Source organism: Delphinapterus leucas, chromosome 6 (genome assembly GCF_059928025.1).
Source record: "Delphinapterus leucas isolate spDelLeu-1000000601 "Yukka" chromosome 6, BTC_Dleu_Yukka2, whole genome shotgun sequence".
Taxonomy (NCBI): Eukaryota; Metazoa; Chordata; class Mammalia; order Artiodactyla; family Monodontidae; genus Delphinapterus; species Delphinapterus leucas.
The window spans coordinates 69074492-69096474 of NC_143134.1; the positions used below are offsets into that span (position 1 = coordinate 69074492).

Here is a 21983-nt window from a genome sequence, read left to right on the forward strand (position 1 = left end):
GAATGTAAGCTCTGTGAAGGCAGAAACACTGATTTGTTCATCTAGATGTTTACCCACCTTGATCAGCATCTGACACAGTAGACAGCCAACAACTGGTAGCTTAAAAATATTCAAATGTGAATAGCATAGCTTATATAAGTCTAGAGAAAGACTGCCTTCCAAGACCCCAACTATAATAGCTCAACTTTCACCACCTAGGACTCTATGATTGTATCATGATAGGAAAATGGCTTTTAACCCATTCTGCCAAGAATTGTATAAGAAGGAAAATTCTGGAAAATAGTATTTAATGAGATTTATGTATGAGGATCTTTCACATAGATTAGCTGATTAATCCTCACTGAAGTTCTTTAAGGTAGCCGTTATCTCCATTATCACAGATAAGGACATTTACACTGAAACTTTACCTTGCATAATGCCATGTGTATTAAAGGTACATGATTCAGGAACTCAGATCTATTTGACTCCAACGATCAGGCTTTTTTTCTTTTTCTTTTTTCCAGTCTTTTTTCTACTATGGTACACTGCCTCCCATGGAATATTGTCAGAGATGCTTAACATACATTATCTATTCAGAAAAAGAGAGCCCAGATGACTTAACCAGTAACACAGCTCCTGAGAAGTGTAACTCATCCCTAGGTTTTCTGACACCCACCCAGCCTAGCAAGTCACAGCATAAAATAAGTAAAGTGTAAAAGACCATGAGACATTTGTGCCCTACCCCTAGGAACTAGAGACCTCCACAACTTGTTATGCTGCAGTGGACAGAGTCATTTCTGAGGTTTTACCTTCCAAAGATGGTGGAGGTGCTGAATTTTTGGGAAGAGACAAGACAGTAAGACAGCTGGTTCTTATAAAAAGACAATATATATTCATTTGCTCATTTAATAAATATGTATTGAGTGGTGACCATGGGCTAAGCACAGAACTAAGCACTGAGGACATAGTAATGAATAAATAAGATCGACATTGTCGTTGGTCTCATGGATCTTAACGACTAAAAAGGATCTTACTGAGCTAAAATTATGCTGCTGCCATAAAAGTGTTATGATTTCATTCACTCACACAATCAAGAATTATTTATTGATTACATACTACATGTTGTGGTAAGAGAAGGAAATAAAATGGTGAGCAAAACCAGACATGATTCCTGCCTTCATGGAGCTTACAGTCTAATGAGGAAGATGTTAAATAATTACACACATACAAGGTGCTATGAGATCCTACAATTAGGGGAAACTGACTTCATCAGATTAGGAGATTCTTGCTTGAGGAAGTTCCACTTAAGCTGAGACTTGAATGATAAACAGGAGTTAAAACTAGGCAATGAGGGGAGGGAAGAACATTCCAGACAACTCAGTGTGTAAGATCCTGCTGTAGAAGGAAGGATGGTGAGCAGGAAGGACTTTGAAAGAGGTCACTGTGACTAGAGAGTTGGAAATAAGGAGTGCCCTGGTCTCAGGTGGGCCTGAGCAGTAGGCAGGGGCAGACCGGTCAGGTAGTGCACATTCCCAGTTGGTCTCTAGGTTAATAGGGTACCGCAGCAATTCCATGCTGGAGACACAAAGATTTGAGGCAGAGAGGCTCATTGCATCAGCAGGAAGAAGACTAGATGCTCACTAGGGTCTACACTAAAACCAAGGCTCTGCTTCTTCCCACCCAGGGCGACATGGAGGGAGGAATGTCTTTTCTGAATCTTCCTTTCCAGAGTGCCATATTCAGTGTGCTCTTTTGGGAGCCCACTGAATTAGATTTAAGTTCTTCACCTGTTACCCGTAAGTTCTTCAGCTATTAAGAGGACATAAAAGTACTTTCTTTTCAGGATTCTTATGAGAATCAAATGAGTGTATTAAAGCACTTAGCACAGTGTTTGGCTTATGGAGGGTATTCAAGAAATAACAACTATTATTTTTCTTAGTCTGTTAAATGGAGACAATGGTTACCTCACATGGTTATGAAGACCTGTGATTAGATCACTGTACGTGGAAGCATGAGGCTAGGCCTCCTCTGTGCAGTCCTGTTTCTAATATGAAGAGCCAGGTGCCTACTTTTTCCAGAGCGTATTCTAACGCTCCTTGCGAAAGCTGGGCCATTGCCTTCTTCATGATGCGTAAATGATGAACCTCGTGCATTCTTTTTTTTAAAATTAATTTATTTATTCATTTACTTTTGGCTGCTTTGCGTCTTCATTGCTGCGCGCTGGCTTTCTATAGTTGCAGCGAGCCGGGGGCTACTCGTTGCTCTGCAGCATGTGGGATCTTCCCGGACCAGGGCTCGAACCCGTGTCCCCTGCATTGGCAGGCAGATTCTCAACCACCGCGCCACCAGGGAAGCCCCCTCAGGGAAGCCCCCTCAGGGAAGCCCCCTCAGGGAAGCCCCCTCAGGGAAGCCCCCTCGTGCATTCTTTTAAAAACAATCTCTCTTTTCTCACGTTTCTAGGTTTATGCTTATCTTTCCATTTATTAATCTCTGTCCCCACACCAGGCAGGGAAGCCCTGAATAAGAAGGTACATCCATCACGCCCAGCCGGGTGTTGGCCCTGCCGCGGAGCCCGCCAGCAATCTGCCCGAAGAACCTGGGTCGCGGCGCGGCGGGACCGGCCAATCAGAAGAAGTTTGGCCCTCTGCAGTTTCCGTCCGCTCACTAGGAGGCGCTGCGGCCGCCGCGGCGGCTCCCGGGGCTATCGCGGGCCGGGGCGGTTGGACTGGCGGCTGACGCTCGTGGCCATGGAGTGGGGTTCGGAGTCGGGAGCTGTGAGGCGGTACCGCATCGGAGGGGAGCGCCGGGACGGCCCGGCGGCCGCGCCGCAACTGGAGAGGGAGGCCCTGGCGCAGGAGCCCCCGGCGGATGCGTGCGGCGGCGGCACGAGGATGCGGAAGCGGAGCGGGGAGGGGAGCGGCGGCGCGAGCCGGGGCGCGGGGACCGGACTGTCTGAGGCGCGCGCTGCGCTGGGGCTGGCGCTTTACCTGCTCGCGCTGCGGGCGCTCGTGCAGCTCTCGCTGCAGCAGCTCGTGGTGCGTCGGGCTGCTGTTGGGCACCGCGGAGAGTTCGACGCACGCCAAGCCAGGTACCGCCGCCTCCGCCGGGCCCGGGCGTCCCTTTTCGGTGCGGGATCCCGCACCTGTGTGCACCTGACCCCGCGGGGCCTCCTGGGCTCGCCGACCCCGCCCGGCTGCACGTGGAGTGGGGTGGCCTGGCGCGTCCCCCTTCTGGAGCCCCAATTTGAGGGACGCGGGGGTCGCGCGGCCCCCTTTTAAGCTCGTGGTACAGGTGCGGGTGGCCAGGGTGATTGCGCCGGCTTTTCCATCCCTTTTTTGCCTCACCTGCAGATGGTTTGGTTATTAGTAATCGCCCATCTTTCGGAGCAACTTACGCTTTTTACTAGCTCTCCTACTTTGCAAGTGAGATGGAAGGCTGTGAGGTTTGTGGACCCAGTTCGGTTTTCTGGGAAGGGTCCGAAGGGGCTAATGCAGTGGTCTAAATCTTTGAGGGTCACAGGTCTCAAACCTGAGAGCTATGGAGGCTCTCCCTGGAAGACGGCACATTCAAAATATTACTATTTCAGAACTTCTCAGTTTCCTGGAGTTTGTCCTTGGGTCCTTGGTGTGTAAGGTTTGGCTTTTTCTTTTAAAAAAAAACCACAAGAGACCTTTAAGTATACTAGGAAACGTGAATTAAGTCAAAGGTATTGTGACCTAAGTGTGTAAAAAGCTCATAAAATCATAAGCTAGCAGACTTTTCAACAGCCTTGGTGTTTTAGAAAACTTTTTCTTTTAAGTACAAAGTGCTGGAAGCTTATTTTCTTAAAGGCTTTCTGAAACATGCCTCCCCACCCCCTGTTTTCCTCACTTGGAATGCAGTGAAAAGACAAAAAAATTGTTTGTTTGTTTTAGGGGTAGAGTTGGTTTTGGCCTGAATTGAAGTTACTTGGCCTTGTGTGCACAATGGGAGGGCTGAGTCCATTCTTCAAAAGTTTTTCTTTGCTTATTTAACCTCTTGACTTAATTGTCTTTGCTCTTGGTTTCTGCTACTTAGAATCAGTAACCCAGCATCAGTAACCCTCCAGAGTGTGACACAATGAAATTGTATTCTGTTCTGTCTAGCCATCAGCAGTTACACGTTTTGAATAAAATCCCTTCTCTTTGTATTGATTCGATATGGGAGTTGGGAGAAGTTGGGAGTGGAGTGAGTGTAGAAAACTGAAAGGATGAACTCATGGAAGGCCAAATAAAATGATGGAACTTTGCAAGTGATTTTCACATGTTACCTGAAATACTAAAGGCAGCCTCTTTTATGTGAGAAGTCAGAGAACTTGTTCTTTGGAAAGGGGAAGTGTGGAGGAAAAGTTGCTCTGTGCGAAGTGTTAGTCTTAAGCCTAGGACGCCTTGTCATCATGATTCTTCTGGTTGCTTCCAGGGATTATCTTGAACACATAACATCCATTGGCCCCAGGACTACAGGAAGTCCAGAAAATGAAATTCTGACAGTGCGTTACCTTTTGGAACAGATTAAACTGATTGAAGTTCAGAGCAACAGCCTTCACAGAATTTCAGTAGATGTACAACGGCCCACAGGCTCCTTTAGCATTGACTTTTTGGGAGGGTTTACAAGCTACTATGACAACATCACCAACGTTGTGGTAAAGCTGGAACCCAGAGATGGAGCCCAGCATGCTGTCCTGGCCAACTGTCATTTTGACTCAGTGGCAAACTCACCAGGTTTGTGCCTGTTTTTTAGTCATTTTGAAATCCTCACAACAAGAAAGCTTAACTCCAAGCTGGTTGAGCAACTGTGGGCACTATTTTCTTAGACAAATCTTCTTTTCATTGCGATGGAAGATAGGATAATTAGAATAATTATCATTTAGTTTAAGGTCTACCTTTCAGTATTTACTTAATTTTTAAACATTAGTGCCAGCAGCCCAGCGACAGGGCATCGAGTATTTCTGGTAGACTGAAATAGCCTTATCAGTGTTACCAGTGTGTGTTCTTCAGTCATGGAGTTAGGTCCTGCCACTTCAAGTGTTTACTCAGCTAGGTGTCGTGCTAGGCTTTGGGGTTGTGGGATAAAGGAACAGTAGTGGCTTTCAAGGGACACATGGTTTGGAGGCTCACTCTCCTAGCAGTTTCTGTCGACCTATAATGTGAGAATGTTGGTCCATTGGGGATGCCATACTGGTAGAGTACCTCATTAATCCATAAATCTTGCCCTGAAAATACTTCGGCAGAATAGAGTACTTGATGTTTAGGACCGCGCCTGACCAGTGAATATTTGTTGAATTCAATATATCCTAAATTGAACTTCAATTTTTTAGAGTAAGATTCCTCAGAAAAAGGTTTTCAGTAGCTAGAAATTGTAAATAGGGAAGAATAGAAAATAATAACAATTTGCAATGAGATGGCATCTGGTTCAATCCCCTCATTTGACACAGGAATACGCTTAGCTGATCACCACTGATCTGAGACAGGGCCAGGACCTGGGTTTCCTGGCTAGTCAGTTCTTTTAGCTATATTTGAAAGGAAGGAGAGTATTAGGAAGTAGTTAATGTTCCTTTTGGCAAACTACTTCTTTCCTCAGTTTCTAATCTGAAAAATGGCGATATAACAGTACTTTCCTAATGGCGTTGCTTAGAGGATTAAATGCAGATTAAATACGAGTAAAATAGTAGAATAGCAACTGGCATGAAAAATCCTTTTTTTGCAATTAGTAGTTATTTAATATTAAGTACTTGTGGATTGCTTAAACTTAAACCAGCCCCAATATGAACATCTAGAGTTATACAAACTATAAATTAAAATTTATGTGCTTGATAAAATTATTCATACTAGGATGTCTTTAATTAGGAATCTTGCCAATTGCATTTAGAATGTAACATGCTTTTTCAAAAATTAGTATATACTCATCTGTTTTATAAAGTCAGAAGTACCTTTGTGTGTGCTGGGGAAATTAGTGGTCTTTTATGTCCATTTCAAAGCGGTAATAAAATAAGCATCACCCTGTGCCCACTATTTTGATGCTTAAAATCTAGGAAGGGACAAATTAACATCATGGTTATTTAAGAGCATTATATTAGAAAGACATGTATACAAGTATCAGAAACAAACAGTACCAAATGTTAGAAATCACATATATGGAGCCCAGTAATGAAAGGATGGCATTTTGTGGGTTACTGGAGCTCTTTTTTTTTTTTTTTTTTTCCGGTACGCGGGCCTCTCACTGTTGTGACCTCTCCCGTTGTGGAGCACAGGCTCTGGACGTGCAGGCTCAGCGGCCATGGCTCGCGGGCCCAGCCGCTCCGCGGCATGTGGGATCTTCCTGGACCAGGGCACGAACCCGTGTCCCCTGCATCGGCAGGTGGACTCTCAACCACTGCGCCACCAGGGAAGCCCCTGCAACCCATTTTTAACTAAAATTTTGTAAGGATACCTATGCCAACAATCTCAGGGAAATTTCTGTCATTAATAAATTGTTAAAAATAGTTTAAAAAATGTTCATAAACTAGACTGTCACCTAAATTACTTTAGTGGATGAACAAACTGAAACATGGTTATTTTTTAAGGGTACTTCTCAGCAAGGTATCTGGAACTTAGGAACTGATACCAATTAGGAGTAATGTTACCCACAGAAAAAGGCCTTAAATATCTTCTTGGGTTTGCTGCATGGTTCCAGGTTGTTACTCTGGGGCTGGCTTCAGTTTCAGGGTTAATTCTAAATGGAAAGGGATGTTGGTTAAGCATCCAGCCCTTATAGATACTGTCCTCTAACTTTCCTTCGCTTTCTTAAAGATATCTGACCCTTCTCTAAGTTTATTCACAGACACCAGAACCATTAAAATAAAGGAAGATAAAAGGACAGTTTAACTTTTAATCAATGCTATAGAGATATATATCTTTAAATTTCCATTTCTCTTCCTTTGAATAAAGAAAAATTTTACTGCTTTTTATTTTAAAGTAAGTCACAGTCTCAAAGTTAAAAATCATTTGTTTCCTTTGGTTTTTGAAAGGTGGCACTTTTTACTGATAGCTACATTATACTTCCTGCTTGATAGTACTTAGGTAATTATTACTTTGTTTCACTTCGATTAAAATACAATCCAGTAATCACTACTGAGACAAGTATAGCTAATAAGTAGTTTCCTCTCAAGTAGGAATGGGGTCTGGAATTTAACAGCACCAAAACAAGCATTTTAGCTGGCTGCAGAGCCTTCCTTAAGTTTGCAAAGAGAAGGAAAAGCTAACACTGAATGCCTACCACATGCTAGGCACTGTGCATTACCTTGTAATCCTCACAACACAACTGTGAAATATAGATGTCATTAATCTGCTCTCTAGACCAGAAAATAGTAAAGGGGCAGAGCTAGAATTTACATCCAAGTCTTTTCTTACTCTAAAACCCACACTATTCTCTGTAGCACCCTGCCTCCCACTTGTAAACCCAGAAATGCTGTTGCCTGGGTTGTTACTGTGCCTATTTACTTTGATTATTCTTTGAACTTTTTATTATGGAAAATTTCAAATATATACAGAAAGAGAACTGTTTAATGAACCTGAGTGTACCAGTCACCCAGCTTCAACAGTTCAATCTTGCTTCTTCTCTACTGCCCTACCCCCCACCCCGACCTTGACTATTTTAAAGCAGATCTCAGCTATATCAGTTCCTCTGTAAGTATTTTGGGCTGTATTGTTGAAAGATAAGGACTCTTTTTTTTTTTTTTGACATGCTCATAACACCATGAATTACCTCACTGAAAAACTTAACAATAATTCCTTAATATCATCAAATATCCAGTTAGTTCCTTAATGACCTCTTATGGTACTTAAAAAAAAAAGTCTTGGCCCTAAAGTCATCTTTATAATCACCTTTAATTAATATATAAAGTTTCTGAATTAAGAGGTTAAGTGATTTGATGAGGTTCTCTGCTTTATCAGTGCTGGGACCAAAGATTACTACTCAGGTCATTAGTCTCCATTCCTGTATCTTATTAGGTTGGGTTTCTTCTTTGTACTTTTTCATCACATGATCCCCTTGGAGAAACTTCAAAAAATGCTACACTATCCATACTGACCCCTCTTATGATTTTAGCAGGAAAACTAGCGGGAAGGGAGTGGGTGGCAGTTGGAGATGACATAGGAAACCGTGAACACCAGAAGTGAGGATACTACAGAGGACGTGGAATAAGGATAAAGAATTTTAAAAATTGCTTTGGGCGATGAGAATGCCAGTTTTCAATATTGCCTAGGTCCCTTCTGGTTGATTATTCAACAGGTATTAATTGAGCAACTATTGCGGGGCCAGGCACAGTTCCAGATACTGAGAGTAAATCAGCAAGCAAACCAAAGATTCCCGTTCTCCTGGAGTTTACTGCTGGTGGGTGTAGTTATCACCAGATGATGACAGAGCTATGCTACTTGCAGCTATTGTGATGCTTCCTTGATGAGAAAACTCTGTTTCTTGCCATAATGGTTCATACTGTAAAGGTTTTAAAATCTGAGAAGCAAATCTGTTTTTCTGATTTAAAGGTGCCAGTGATGATGCAGTTAGCTGTTCAGTGATGCTGGAAGTCCTTCGTGTCTTGTCAACATCTTCAGAAGCCTTACATCATGCTGTCATATTTCTCTTTAATGGTGCTGAGGAAAATGTCTTGCAAGTGAGATTTTACTGTTTTAAAGACTAGGCTTGAGTAATAATGGTAATGAGAAGAATAATAATAACAATAGCTAACATGCATTTTAATTATTCATTCGAGTAGTATCATAAAATGACATGCAAAAGAGATACTGTACTGGGCAGTACTTAAAAAAAATCTACAGCCACTTATGTATACATGTTTAATATTTGAAAACTCAACTTAGAACAGATCGTCTTGTCAGTGTTTTTTTCATAAAAGGGCTCTGTGAAGGCATAATTTTTCGCCTCAGGTTTTCTAGAGTTTCAGAGATGTTTTGAGGCAGGCACACGGCATGAATGCCCAACCGCAGGGATAGCGCCTTCCCTTCTATTGTTTTGCACTTTCTTTTGCACAGGCTCACACTTACTAAAGATGTTGTTTGGCTCCATTCATGGAAATCAGGCTGCCTTCTGTGAAGAGTGACTTTCTGCTGAGCAAACTGCACACGGCCATTAGGCAGAGAGAGACACACAGATAGATGTCTTTAGATCCTGCCTTTGAAAAAAATGATTGTTTTTTTTTTTTTTATTGTTCCCCTCATCAACATAGACGTTCTTAAAAAAAGCAAAATAAAGACTTGAATAGTATAAGATTGTTTAACTGATATCTGTTTTCTTTCCTTCTCATTCAGGCCAGTCATGGTTTTATTACCCAGCACCCGTGGGCCAGCTTGATTCGTGCATTTATTAACCTGGAGGCCGCGGGTGTAGGAGGGAAAGAACTTGTATTCCAAACAGGTGTGTGAGGCTATACGTTGTATATTTTAATGCTATTTTTGTTTTTATAAAAGTGGAAGTTTTTTGAATGTAAATAATCTAATGAAATGAACATTCTTTTAAAATCATGAGACAGTTTTAGCTTGTCTTTTTGAAGTTTTTAACAAAATAATATTAATGTTAATGTCATAAAAATCCAGTAATATGAATCAGAGTTCAAAGCTCAGATTTGTTTAGTTAGGGCATACTAAAATCTGATGTTGGTCGTTTCATGCCATTTTCCTGCTCTATTAGAAATTTGGGTAATGTATTTTAGCCAGAGATGTAGCATTTGCTAGAAGCTTAATAATGAGGAGTATTTTGAGGTATTAGGTGGGCTAGGGGAAGTGAGGAAGGTGATATGGGAACTTGTTTTTTATTTTTTAGCACCCTTCACAGACATGATATTGTTTAAGTTATAGAGATATGCCAAGTGCTAAGTATGTCTTCATAACCTAAACAGTACCACATTTTAATATTCTCCATCCAACTTACTTTAGACTTTTACCACTCAAAATGAATGTATGTTTTAATTTCAGCCAAACCTATGAGCATCTCAAGGTTATGAGGTCAGAAGCAAGGTTCTCCCTTCTTTTCACCTCAAACCTTTCTGTTTACTCTTCATCTGAATAATGAGAAGAAGCTGGTACCTAATATCTATAGGGGTCAGTGGATGCAACACTATTATCCATTTTCCTCTAATTCTTGGATGTCCGTCAGGATAAGAGGAACGCTTGATATAACAACCACCAGATCAAAAAGCAGCAAGAGAACATTCTGTAAGCAAAGAGGACACTGTGTCTTTCTTTTCTCTGGTGAAAATACTAGGGCTGCACATGGGCAGGAGTGTGTCTTTGTATATTTTCCCTCCTGGAAGTGTACTATAAGTACCTTCACATCCATACTTTTTAATTTGTTATCACTGGACCCTGCCCCTGTACTTCTAGGACCCAAAGAAGAACCAGTCTGAAGGTTTAGTGTGTGCCTTTCCTGAATTTTTCTGTGCATATTTATTAATGCATACATATTCTGTGTGTATATATTAATATATCTTTTGTACATATAATCCAGAGAGGTTAAAACACATTTACCTAACTCCTGGGTATACATTCAAAAGCAAAAAGACAGAGATATTAATTTGAATAGTTACGTGCACTGCAATGTTCCTAGCAGCATTATTTTCAATTGCCAAGATATGGAAGCAACCTAAGTGTCTATCAACAGGTGAATGGATAGTGTGTGTGTGTGTACAAAATGGAACACTACTCAGCCATGAAAAAGAATGAAATTTTGCCATTTGCAGCAATGTGAATGGACTTGGAGGGCATTATGCTAAGTGAAATCAGTCAGAGAAAGACAAATACTGTATGATATCACTTACATGTGGAATCTAAAAAATACAACAGACTAGTAAATATAACAAAAAAGAGGCAGACTCACGGATATAGAGCACAAACTAGTGGTTACCAGGGAGGAGGGGAGGGGCACTATAGGGGTAGGGGAGTAGGAGGTACAAACTATTGGGTGTAAGACAGGCTCAAGGATGTGTTGTGCAACATGGGGAATATAGCCAATATTTTGTAATAACTTTAAATGGAAAGTAACCTTTAAAAATTGTGTTTAAAAAAAAAATACTTACCTAGGGTTAGCAAGGGCTAGACCCAAGTCATTTCATTTATTTATTTACATTTATTGAGTACTCATTTATGCTAGGTCTAATTTACAGTCCGTGCTCTTTTTACTAAATGAGGACAGTTAGACATAAAAATTCTACAGTTTACATTTTAGATATAATTGCATTATTTGGAAGGATATAAACAAACTGTTAATAACAGTCACTACTGGATTGTGGGCATTGCTGTCAGAGCTGTGGTGGGTGTGACTAGAGTGGAGGATGGGGCAAAATGTGAAAAGCCAATTTGAACTCTCCACTGCTTCATAAACTTACAACCAGAATTGCCATTACAGCTTTACTGATACTCTTTATAGTTTTCTGTATTGTTTAAATTTTTTGCATTTCATATGATTACTTTAATAATAAAAACAGACTTGTTACTAGTTAGCAATATATATACAATTTAAATGTTTTACTCATTCTAAAATCCTCGTATTTCAAAATTAAGTTTTTTCTAGAGGGGCATCCTACAAATATTTGTAAAGAATGTTTCCCCCCTTTCTTTGAGTCTTTGTATGCTGTTTTCCCTCTAGGTTTTGGTAGCTTATTCTTGTGGCTAAACTGTATACCTGAAAGCTTTCTGGGCACTTTCTGACAGTCTAATACCTTTCCCAGTATTTCTCTCACTTCCAGATGCCCTTCCTACAAAACACTAGCTTTCTTGTGGGGATTGCTTTCAGAAAGCTAGTTAGTGTTGCTTCCATGTCTGAAGAGGGAGGATGAGGCCTCCTGGGTCTGGAGTCCTGGGGAGCTCTGCCAGACCACCCTGTCTTCAGCTTCTGCAACAGGCGCTTTTATCCTACACAGTAGCGCTTGTCCTGCCCTGGGAACGTTTCCGTTAAAACAGTTTGTCCTCTCTAGTGCTCCATTGTCACTTCAGAGAGACATTCATTTGGGGAGTTTTTAGTGACTAGGATAATCATTTCTACCTAATTTTTTAAAAAATTTATTTTATTTATTTATTTTCGGCTGCATTGGGTCTTCGTTGCTGCGCGTGGGCTTTCTCTAGGTGCCGCGACTGGGGGCTACTCTTCATTGTGGTGCACGGGCTTCTCATCGCGGTGGCTTCTCTTGTTGCGGAGCATGGGTTCTAGGCACGCGGGTTTCAGTAGTTGTGGCACACGGGCTCAGTAGTTGTGGCTCGCGGGCTCTAGAGCGCAGGCTCAGTAGCTGTGGCGCACGGGCTTAGTTGTTCTGCGGCATGTGGCATCTTCCTGGACTTGGGCTTGAACGCGTGTCGCCTGCATTGGCAGGCGGATTCTCAACCACTGCGCCACTAGGGAAGCCCCTTAGAGTATTTTTTGAGGTTCATCCATGTTGTAGCATGTATCGGTACTTCATTCTTTTTCTTTTCCTTTTTTTTTTTTTTTTTTTTCCACCACACGCCTTGCGGGATCTTAGTTCCCCCCAGGAATTGAACCCGAGCCCTTGGCAGTGGAAGCGCAGAGTTCTGATCACTGAACCGCCAGGGATTCCCAAGTACTTCATTCTTTTTTATGGCTAGATTATATTACATTGTATGGATATCCTGCATTTCATTGATCGATTCATCAGCTGATGGACATCTGGATTGTTTCCACTTTTAGCCTATTATGAATAATGCCACTATGAGCATTTGTGTGTAAGTCTTTGTGTGGACATATAGTTTAATTTCTTTTGGGTGGATTCCTAAGAATGGAATTCCCAGGTCATATGGTAAATTTATGTTTTAACTTTTTAAGAAACTGCTAAACCAAATAAGTTTTATTTTAGAAGAAACGTAAATTCAAATAACAGTAAGAATTTTTTTAATACTAGATTTTCAAAAAGTAAGTAGAATGATAATGCCCAGTTCTGATGAATACAGAGGAACAGGCATTTTCAAACACTGTTGGTGGAAGTATAGATTGGTGCAGTTTTGGGGCAGTTTGGCCATATGTATCACTTTAAAAAATGTACAGACCCTTCTGTCCAGCAGGTCCACTTGCAGGAATTTATCCTGTAGAAATAGTTGCACATAGACGCATAGGTCTAAGTACTGCTTAATCTTCTCAGCTTTTTAAAATAAGAATGAAAAACTGAAACACCTTCCACATCCATGCATAAGGGACTGGTTATATTAGTGTTGAGTTAAACATCTTACTTGGCTTCCATAATAATATTCTCTGCTCTCAGTCTCCTTTTTTAGTTCCTCCTTTTTTTGTTTATTCTGGGCATTGATGCTACCAACTAAAGTTAGAAGAAAGCAGAGCAGAGGGAATGATGCTGTGCGTGAGTTGGTTCTGGACTTCCAGGGAACTTTGACTTTTCATTGTTGACATTGCGATCTGCCTCCCCTCAATATCACACATGCTCATGCCCTTTGCTTTAAGAAAGATGGGATGCATTCTTGAAGAAGAAATGGGTACACAAGATGATGGCAGGAGAAAGACTATAAGGTGAAAATATTTCTGTGTGTGCCTCCCACCTTCCTCTGTGAGATAATTAAGATAAGAGCTTTCTGGGGGAGGCAGGATAGGTGGTGATTAAGAGCACAGCCTCTGTGTTCTGCTGACCCAAGTTCCAATCTCAGCTGTAGCATTGCAACCTTGGAGCTCCATGCTTCAGCTCCTCATGAGTAAAGCTGGGATAATATAGGATTAATAACCAGTGCATAGAATCCTCAAGTCTGTAATTTCTTGTTTAAGAGCTGCCTTTGCCCTGTTTATATCACAGAGAGTATCTTACTCAGTAGTTCATCTACCTTCCCCATCCCAGTCTCCCCAGTCTTCCCTTTTTCACCAACACTCGACCTGTCTGTGACCTGTAGGCCTCAGTGGACAATCAGTGAGAGGATGGAGTAGGGCTGGAGCACTACTGTGCAGCAGTGTGATCTGAAAGGGGTCAAAGGCCAGGTAGTGGCTATTCAAAACCCTGTCCTACTGATGGATCTTACATTTTTCTCAAATATTTTTTATGGTACAATGCATAAAGTGAACTTAAACTTGATGATATCCTTAGGTGTCTTTATTTCATCTTTTATTATAAACTAAGAAAAGTACACAGCTCTGAGAGTGCTCAGCTTAATGAATTTTTACAGACTAAGTCATGTAACTAGAACCCAGCTCAAGATTGAGAGTATTGTGAGTACTCCAGAAGCCTGAAGCCTCCTCTGTGTCCCTTCTCGGTCTTCCTTCCCCAAGATTACCCCATTCTAACTTATGCCTTGATAGATTTAATCTTGCTTGTGTTTGAACTTTCTGTAAATTGACTCATATGCTTTTGTGTATGGCTTTTTTTCACTCAGTATTATGTCTGTAAGATTCCTCTATGTTGTGTTTAGTTCATTCTTTTTCATTGCTGAATAATATTCCATTGACAAGGATATCCATTCTACTAGTGATGTTAGGTTGCTTCTAGGCTTTGGCTCTTATGATTGGTTTTAGGAACATTCTTATGAGTGTCTTTAGCACACATGTTTGTGTATGCATGTTTCTGAGTGGAACTACTGAGTCATAAGGTGTGTGTAGTTTCAGCTTTGGTAGATAACTTTTGGTAGATATATGCCATACTTGGATGCAAAAATCCTAAATAAAATATTATTAACACTGGTCCTGAATCCAGCAATATATGTGTATTTATGTGTATGTGTATATGTGTACATATATGTATATGTACATACAAAAAAGATAATGCTTTCTAACCAAGTTGAGCTTATTTCAGGAATACAAGATTTTTTAAGTTTCAGGTGTACAACATAGTGACTCAATATTTGTATATATTGCAAAATGATCATCAGTAAGTCTAGTTAACACTCATCACCATAAAGTTGCAAATTTTTTTTCTTATGCTGAGAACTTTTAAGACCTGTTCTCTTAGCAACTTTCAAGTATACAAGACAGTATTATTAACTTAATCACCATGCTGTACATACACTACATCCCCATGACTTATTTATTTTATAACTGGAAGTTTGTACTTTTTGACCACCTTCACCCATTTCACCCATCTCCCAACCCCCCCATCTCTGGCAACCACCAGCCTGTTCTCTGTATCTATGAAGTCCTCTTTTTTTTTTTTTTTGTCAAGATTCCACATATAAGTGAGATTGTATGGTATTTTTCTTTCTCTTTCTGGCTTATTTCACTTAGGATAGGCTGAATAATATTCCATTGTGTGCGTGTGTGTATACACACACACACACACATTTTCTTTATCCGTTCATCCATTGATGACACGGTTGCTTCCATGTCTTGGCTATTGTAAATAATGCTGCAGTGAACATGGGGGTGCAGATATCTTTCTGAGTTAGATTTTGTTTTTTTGGATAAATACCTACAAGTGGAATCATACAGTAGGCCTATTTTTAAATTTTTTGAGGAACATCCGTACTGTTTTTCATAGTGGCTGCACCAATTTACTTTCCCACCAAATTCACAAGGGTTGCCTTTTTTCCACATCCTCACCAACACTTACTTCTTGTCTTTTTGGTAATAGCCATTCTGACAGGTATGAGATGATATCTCACTGTGGTTTTGATTTGCGTATCCCTGATGATTAGTGATGTTGAGCACCTTTCAGGGACCTCTTGGCCATCTGTTTGTCGTCTTTGGAAAAAATGTCTATTCAGGTCGTCTGTCCATGTTTCAATCAGATTGTTTGGGGGGTTTTTTGCTCTTGATTTGTATGAATTCTTTATATTTTAGATATTAACCCCTTATCAGAAATGTGATTTGAAAATATTTTCTCTCATTCAGTACGCTGCCTTTTTTATTTTGTTGATGGTTTCCTTTGCTGCGCAGAGGCTTTTTAGTTTGAAGTAGTCCCATTTGTTTGTTTTTTGCTTTTGTTGCCTTTGCTTTTGGTGTCAAAACCAAAAAATCATCACCAGGACCAGTGTCAAGGAGCTTACTGCCTATGGTTTCTCCTTGGAATTATATGATTTCAGTCTTTTAAAGTTTATTTATTTATTTATTCTGGCCACACGGCTTGCGGGATCTTAGTTCCCCAACCAGGGATCGAACCCGCCACCCCTGCATTGGAAGCTCGGAGTCTTAACTACTGGACCGCCAGGGAAGTCCCTGATTTCAGTCTTATATGTTCACATCTTCAACCCATTTTGAGTTAATTTTTGTGTATGGTGTAAGATAGTGGTCCCTTTCCATTATTTTGCTTGTGGCGGTTCAGTTTTCCCAATATCATTTATTTGAAAAGACTGTCCCTCACCAATTGTGTATTCTTGGCTCTTTTGTTGTAAATTAATTGACCATATATATGTGAGCTTACTTCTGAACTCTATTCTGTTCCATTGATCTATGTTTCTGTTTTTATGCCAGTATTATACTGTTTTCATTACTAGCGCTTTGTAATATAGTTTGCGGTCAGGAAGTGTGATGTCTCTAGCTTTGTTCTTCTTGCTTAAAGTCGCTTTGGCTATTTGGGGTCTTTTGTGGTTTCATACAAATTTTAGGATTGTTTGTTCTATTTCTGTGAAAAATGCCATTGGAATTTTGGTAGGGATTGCATTGAATCTCTAGATGCTTTGTGTGGCACGGACATTTTAACAATATTAATTTTTCCAGACTGTGAGCACACAGTTTCTTCCATTTATTTGTGTCATCTTCAGTTTCTTTCATCAGTGTCTTAAAGTTTTCAGTGTACATTTCTTTCACCTCCTTGGTTAAATTTATTCCTTGGTATTTTATGCTTTTTGATGCAATTGGATATGGGATTATTTTCTTAATTTCTCTTTCTGATAGTTCATTATTAGTGTATAGAAATGCAAATGATTTTGTGGAATGATTTTACATCCTGCAGTTTTACTAATGGTAAATGAAGACGGCTTAATATTTGAGTCACTCCATGTAGTTCACCACATTATCAGAGTAAGGGAGAAAAACCATCTCAATTGATAATCTCAGCGTAATCATCTCAGTAGATAAAGAGCAAGGATATGTTCCTTCAATAACAGTACATTTATCACACTCAAAAAGTGTGACATTAATATAAAACTGTTAGGGCTTCCCTGGTGGCGCAGTGGTTGAGAGTCCGCCTGCCGATGCAGGGGACACAGGTTCGTGCCCTGGTCCGGGAAGATCCCACATGCCGTGCAGTGGCTGGGCCCGTGAGCCATGGCCGCTGGGCCTTGCGTGTCCGGAGCCTGTGCTCCGCAATGGGAGAGGCCACAACAGTGAGAGGCCCGCGTACCGCAAAAAAAACCCACTAAAAAACCAATAAAACAAACTGTTAGTGAATAAACAGTACATATTCAGATTTCTATTGTTCTGATAACATCCTTTGTTTTGCTTTTTTTAGTCTGAGTTCCAATCCAGGATCAAATGTCAGATGTATTTTGATACATCACAGTCATTATATAACACGCACATAAAAAATATCAGTGTGAACTTAATTATTATAAAGTGAATACCCTTCTAACCCCGACGTGTGAAAGAGGATAGACTCTTGCTACACCCTGCCCCTTCTCAAATACAACTCCCTCCCTCTCATCTAAGGTTAGCCATTATTCTAATTTTTATGATCATTACTTTCTTTCCTTTATAGTTTAGCTTTACCTGTTTTTCAATGTGGTTTTAATATTTTAATCATAAAACTTTATTAATATCTAATTGTAATAGTAATAATATTTTAATATTTCAACATGATATGGTTTGATAATCTGCTTCTGCACCATCATTTTTCTTTTTCCTTTTACATTTGTGTTCTTCTCAGTGCATCACATCAGAAGCATGTAATGTCTGTCTAATTACTGATGGTGTTAACCTTCTATCACTTGATTATATTTGCCAGGTTTTTGTACTTTGTAAAGTTACACCTTTGTAATAAATAGTTTGAGGCTGCGTAGATATCCTGTTTCTTGTGAAACTTTGATCCTAGTTTTAGCAATCATTGATGATTCTTGCCCCAAAGCATTTTTACTATAATGTTAGCCAGATGCTGTTTTCTGGGTCCGTCATTCCGTCTGTAGTTAATAGTTGGAGTTCGCTAGAAGGAAGGCTTTCTCTTCTCTCTTGTGTGTATTTATTTCAGTGTTTCATGTATGTTTTATTTTATGGATTTTATATCCTGTTATAATTGTTTTGATGCATGAATTGTTCCAGTTTAGGCCAGTGGCAGCCCCTTCAGCTGGTGCCTGTCCCTTTGACATGTCTCTGACATGTTTGTTTGAGCACCTTCTTACTTTCTGGTGCAAGATGATCCCACTTATCAGTATTTTCCTAGGCTCAGATCTGGAATTGGGCATATCTCTAGGGAGAACTGGTTCTTTTAGTGGATAATTGTATTCAAAAGCAAAGATCTTGGTGCTGAGTAGGTTTTTTTTTTATATTTTTCCTATTTGGGGTTTGTAGGGCTTTTTGAATTCATAGCTTGGTATTTAAGTTTTGGGAAATTATTGGCCTTTACCTCTTTAAACATTGCTTCTACTCCATTCTTTCTCCTCTTCCTCTGAGATTCCAGTTACTCATGTTAGACCTTTTCACTGTATCCCATATGTATTATAAGCATTTCTATGTTTTCCACCCCTGTTTCCTTCTGTGCTTTAATTCTCTGGATCTATAATTTTTTCTTCTGTTGTGTTTAACTTTGTATTAAACTATATATGTATTAAAATTCTTAACATCAATTATTACGCTTTTCGGTTCTAGGGTTTCCATTTGACTATGTCTCTCACTCTCTCTTTGTTAATAGGTTGTACTTGTCTAGTGAAATTCTTGCTATCATCTGTGTTTTTGAATAATTAATAGTATTTATTTTAAAATCCATGCCTGGTAACTCCGGTCTCTGGGTCACTTGGGTGTCTGGTTCTGTAGTGTTTCTCCACCCCTTCCCTCCCCCACCGTTTATGGTTATTTTTTTCTGTTATTATAACAGAAAACAATAATTTTATAATGTAAAATAACCGTTTATGGTTATTTTTTTCTGTAGGTTATTTTTTTCTGTAGGAAAGCAGATTGATTATCTGTTTATAAAGTTATAAAAATGTTAATATTCTTAGATTTCCTGAAATACAGTTACTTGATCTGTCTACAGCAGACAACTTTTTGGTAAATTTAGTTGTAATATACAACCCTTGAATCTCAGTGGATTACAATAGCAAAGGCTTATTTGTTGCTTGCATTACATTCTGGTTCCTGAGTAACTGCAGCTACATCCCATGGTTATTATGTTCCATGTGTCTTATTCATTCTGAGACCTAGGCTGAAGGAGAAGCCCTCATCAGGGATGTTTTAATCTCAGGGCCAAAGTTAATGGGAGAGATGGACCATGTGATGGCTCTTCAGAGTCTTCTCTGTTGAAGTTCATTTCTCTCCCATTCACAATCAATTGACAGAAGCAATTTATGTATGTGCTACTTCCCCAGGGAGGCATTATAAGTTATATGGGAGGGAGGAGTGAATAATTAGAACAGTAATACAATTTATCTTGCTATCCTAAAGAAAAAACTCCCACATTTGAAAAAAGCTGTATGTACATGAAGATGTTAATGCAGAATTATTAATAATGACAAAAATTTATAGTAGTAAGGAACTTTATGATATATTCCGTGATTATGCAGTTCTTAAAATGATCATTGTAATATCTAGCAACTTAGGAAAGTGCATTTAGTACACTGTTAAGTGAAAGAGCAATGTAGAGAGTATATATACCCTATCAGTACAGCTATGTACACACAGTCATACATTTGTAAGAAAATTGAGGATAGAAAAATGATGATAGTTATCTTAGTGGTTTTTCATTTTTAAACTTAAAGTTTTTATAGTGCTGTTATTTATTATCATTATTTTTTTTTTTGCGGTACGCGGGCCTCTCACTGTTGTGGCCTCTCCCGTTGCGGAGCACGGGCTCTGGACGCGCAGGCTCAGCGGCCATGGCTCACGGGCCCAGCCGCTCTGCGGAATGTGGGATCTTCCCAGACCAGGGCATGAACCCGTGTCCCCTGCATCGGCAGGCGGACTCTCAACCACTGCGCCACCAGGGAAGCCCTAGTGCTGATGGTTTATAATTAAAAGCAATTTTGTTTTCTTAAAGGTTATTTTTCATTCTAAAAAGTCATACACATTTATCAAAGAAATGTTGGAAAATGCAGAAAATAGGATTAAAAAAAAACAAACTCTTGACCTATCTCCCCAAATCACCACAGTAACTATTTTAGGTGTGTTTAAAAAATTACTATATTAAAAATATTTACCAGATTAACCTTGTATTGTGTTGTCATGTTTCATTTCAGGTCCTGAAAATCCTTGGTTGGTCCAAGCTTATGTTTCAGCAGCTAAACACCCTTTTGCTTCCGTGGTGGCTCAGGAGGTTTTCCAGAGTGGAATCATTCCTTCAGATACTGACTTTCGTATCTACAGGGATTTTGGGAACATTCCAGGTATTCTGTCAGTCGTTATGGGCTTTTTTGTGACAATGATTAATCAAAAACAAGTTTTACATTTTGGAAGTTTGTGAGTGAGCAGCATTTTCTGAGAGCAAATTCTCTATGTGAAAACTGCATATTTTGACTTACTGAAAGAGACACCCTGATAGTTTCTTTTTCTTTTAAACTCCAGTCTAAGTTAAATGCTTCCCTTTTCTAGAACATGTCATCTTGGCCCACAGTGTGACAGAACAGGGGAGAACTGGTTAGCACTTCATTCCCAAAAGATGGTAATAGATCCTTCAGGGGTCTTTTTCATTGTTATCTTGCTGTGCCAACTGCCCTGGGGGCTTGTACAGCTTATTTGAAGTTAAAATTTGGCTCTGACCTGGCAAGGATGTCAATGGCAAAGTTTTGATGACCTCCCGTGCTCAATATTCCTACCCCTTGCTGTGTGAATTGTAATGCCCCAGTCATTATGTATTGAATTATGTACCATAACTATTGGTTCTGTGAGAATTTGGAAGAAAATTTACATCATGCATTCATGAATGTGACAAAGCAATCATGTCACTGCTTTGATGTTTTGTCTTTCAGGAATTTAATACATTAAACAAATAGGCCTAAAGTAAGGTTGATCTTTAAAATGACTTTTTCTTTTTTCTGTATGTCTTAGGAATAGACTTAGCTTTTATTGAGAATGGATACATTTATCACACCAAGTATGACACAGCGGACAGAATTCTAACAGATTCCATTCAGCGAGCAGGTTGGTATTCTAATTTAGACTTTTTTTTTTTTTGTGGTACGCGGGCCTCTCACTGTTGTGGTGTCTCCCGGTGCGGAGCACAGGCTCCAGACACTCAGGCTCAGCGGCCATGGCTCACGGGCCCAGCCGCTCCGCGGCATATGGGATCTTCCCGGACTGAGGCACGAACCCGTGTCCCCTGCATCGGCAGGCGGACTCTCAACCACTGCACCACCAGGGAAGCCCCTAATTTAGACTTTCGATATTAAGATGGAATACTATGGATGACCTGTAAACCTATAAATATTCTGTGTCCTGTGCATTAGGGAGGCAGTGTATGGTGTAAATGAGGTGGGGCTTTGGAGTTAGATGAGGCTTTGAATTTTAGCCTTGAAATCTAGTTTAGCAGTTAAGAACATAAGACTATTCATTATGAGGAATTTGAAAGGGTGTTGACCCAGGGTTATGGTCGGATTGCTGAGTGATGAGACTGTAGCCAAAATGGAAGCTATACATTGGAGGTGGTACAAGCACATGTTTGGGCAACTTGCCCAGGTCTGGAAAAGTTACATCGATCCAAGGTTGAGTGGTGAGGGCCAGTGAGTGGGTTATAGGACAGGTGTCAGGACAAGGGGTAAGGGAGTTAAAGTGTTTTCCAGAGAGATCCATAGTAGTCAGGGGAGGTGAGTCTGTTGCTGAGCCTTAAAAAGAGTTGGTGGGATTTGGCACAGTGGAAAAGAGAGGATGTCCCAAGTAAGAGCACAGCACGAGTAGGGTGTGTTTGTGTATGAGGGGCTGTT

The 21983-nt window shown here is 40.1% G+C and overlaps 1 protein-coding gene across 2 annotated transcripts in view; it reads left to right on the forward strand.

The window, feature by feature from the left end:
- The first annotated feature begins 2711 nt into the window (after window positions 1-2711).
- Window positions 2712-21983, forward strand: part of ERMP1 (endoplasmic reticulum metallopeptidase 1) — a 52119-nt gene continuing 32847 nt past the window's right edge. Inside the window, exons 1-6 of one of the 2 annotated variants that reach the window (XM_022573672.3) lie at window positions 2712-3067; window positions 4417-4718; window positions 8520-8647; window positions 9300-9405; window positions 20304-20450; window positions 21112-21204. In XM_022573672.3, the coding sequence (XP_022429380.1) occupies window positions 2727-3067; window positions 4417-4718; window positions 8520-8647; window positions 9300-9405; window positions 20304-20450; window positions 21112-21204 (1117 nt within the window). In that variant the 5' untranslated portion in view covers window positions 2712-2726. The remainder of the gene's footprint in view (window positions 3068-4416; window positions 4719-8519; window positions 8648-9299; window positions 9406-20303; window positions 20451-21111; window positions 21205-21983) is intronic. The other variant, XM_089912528.1, reaches the window with a different exon arrangement.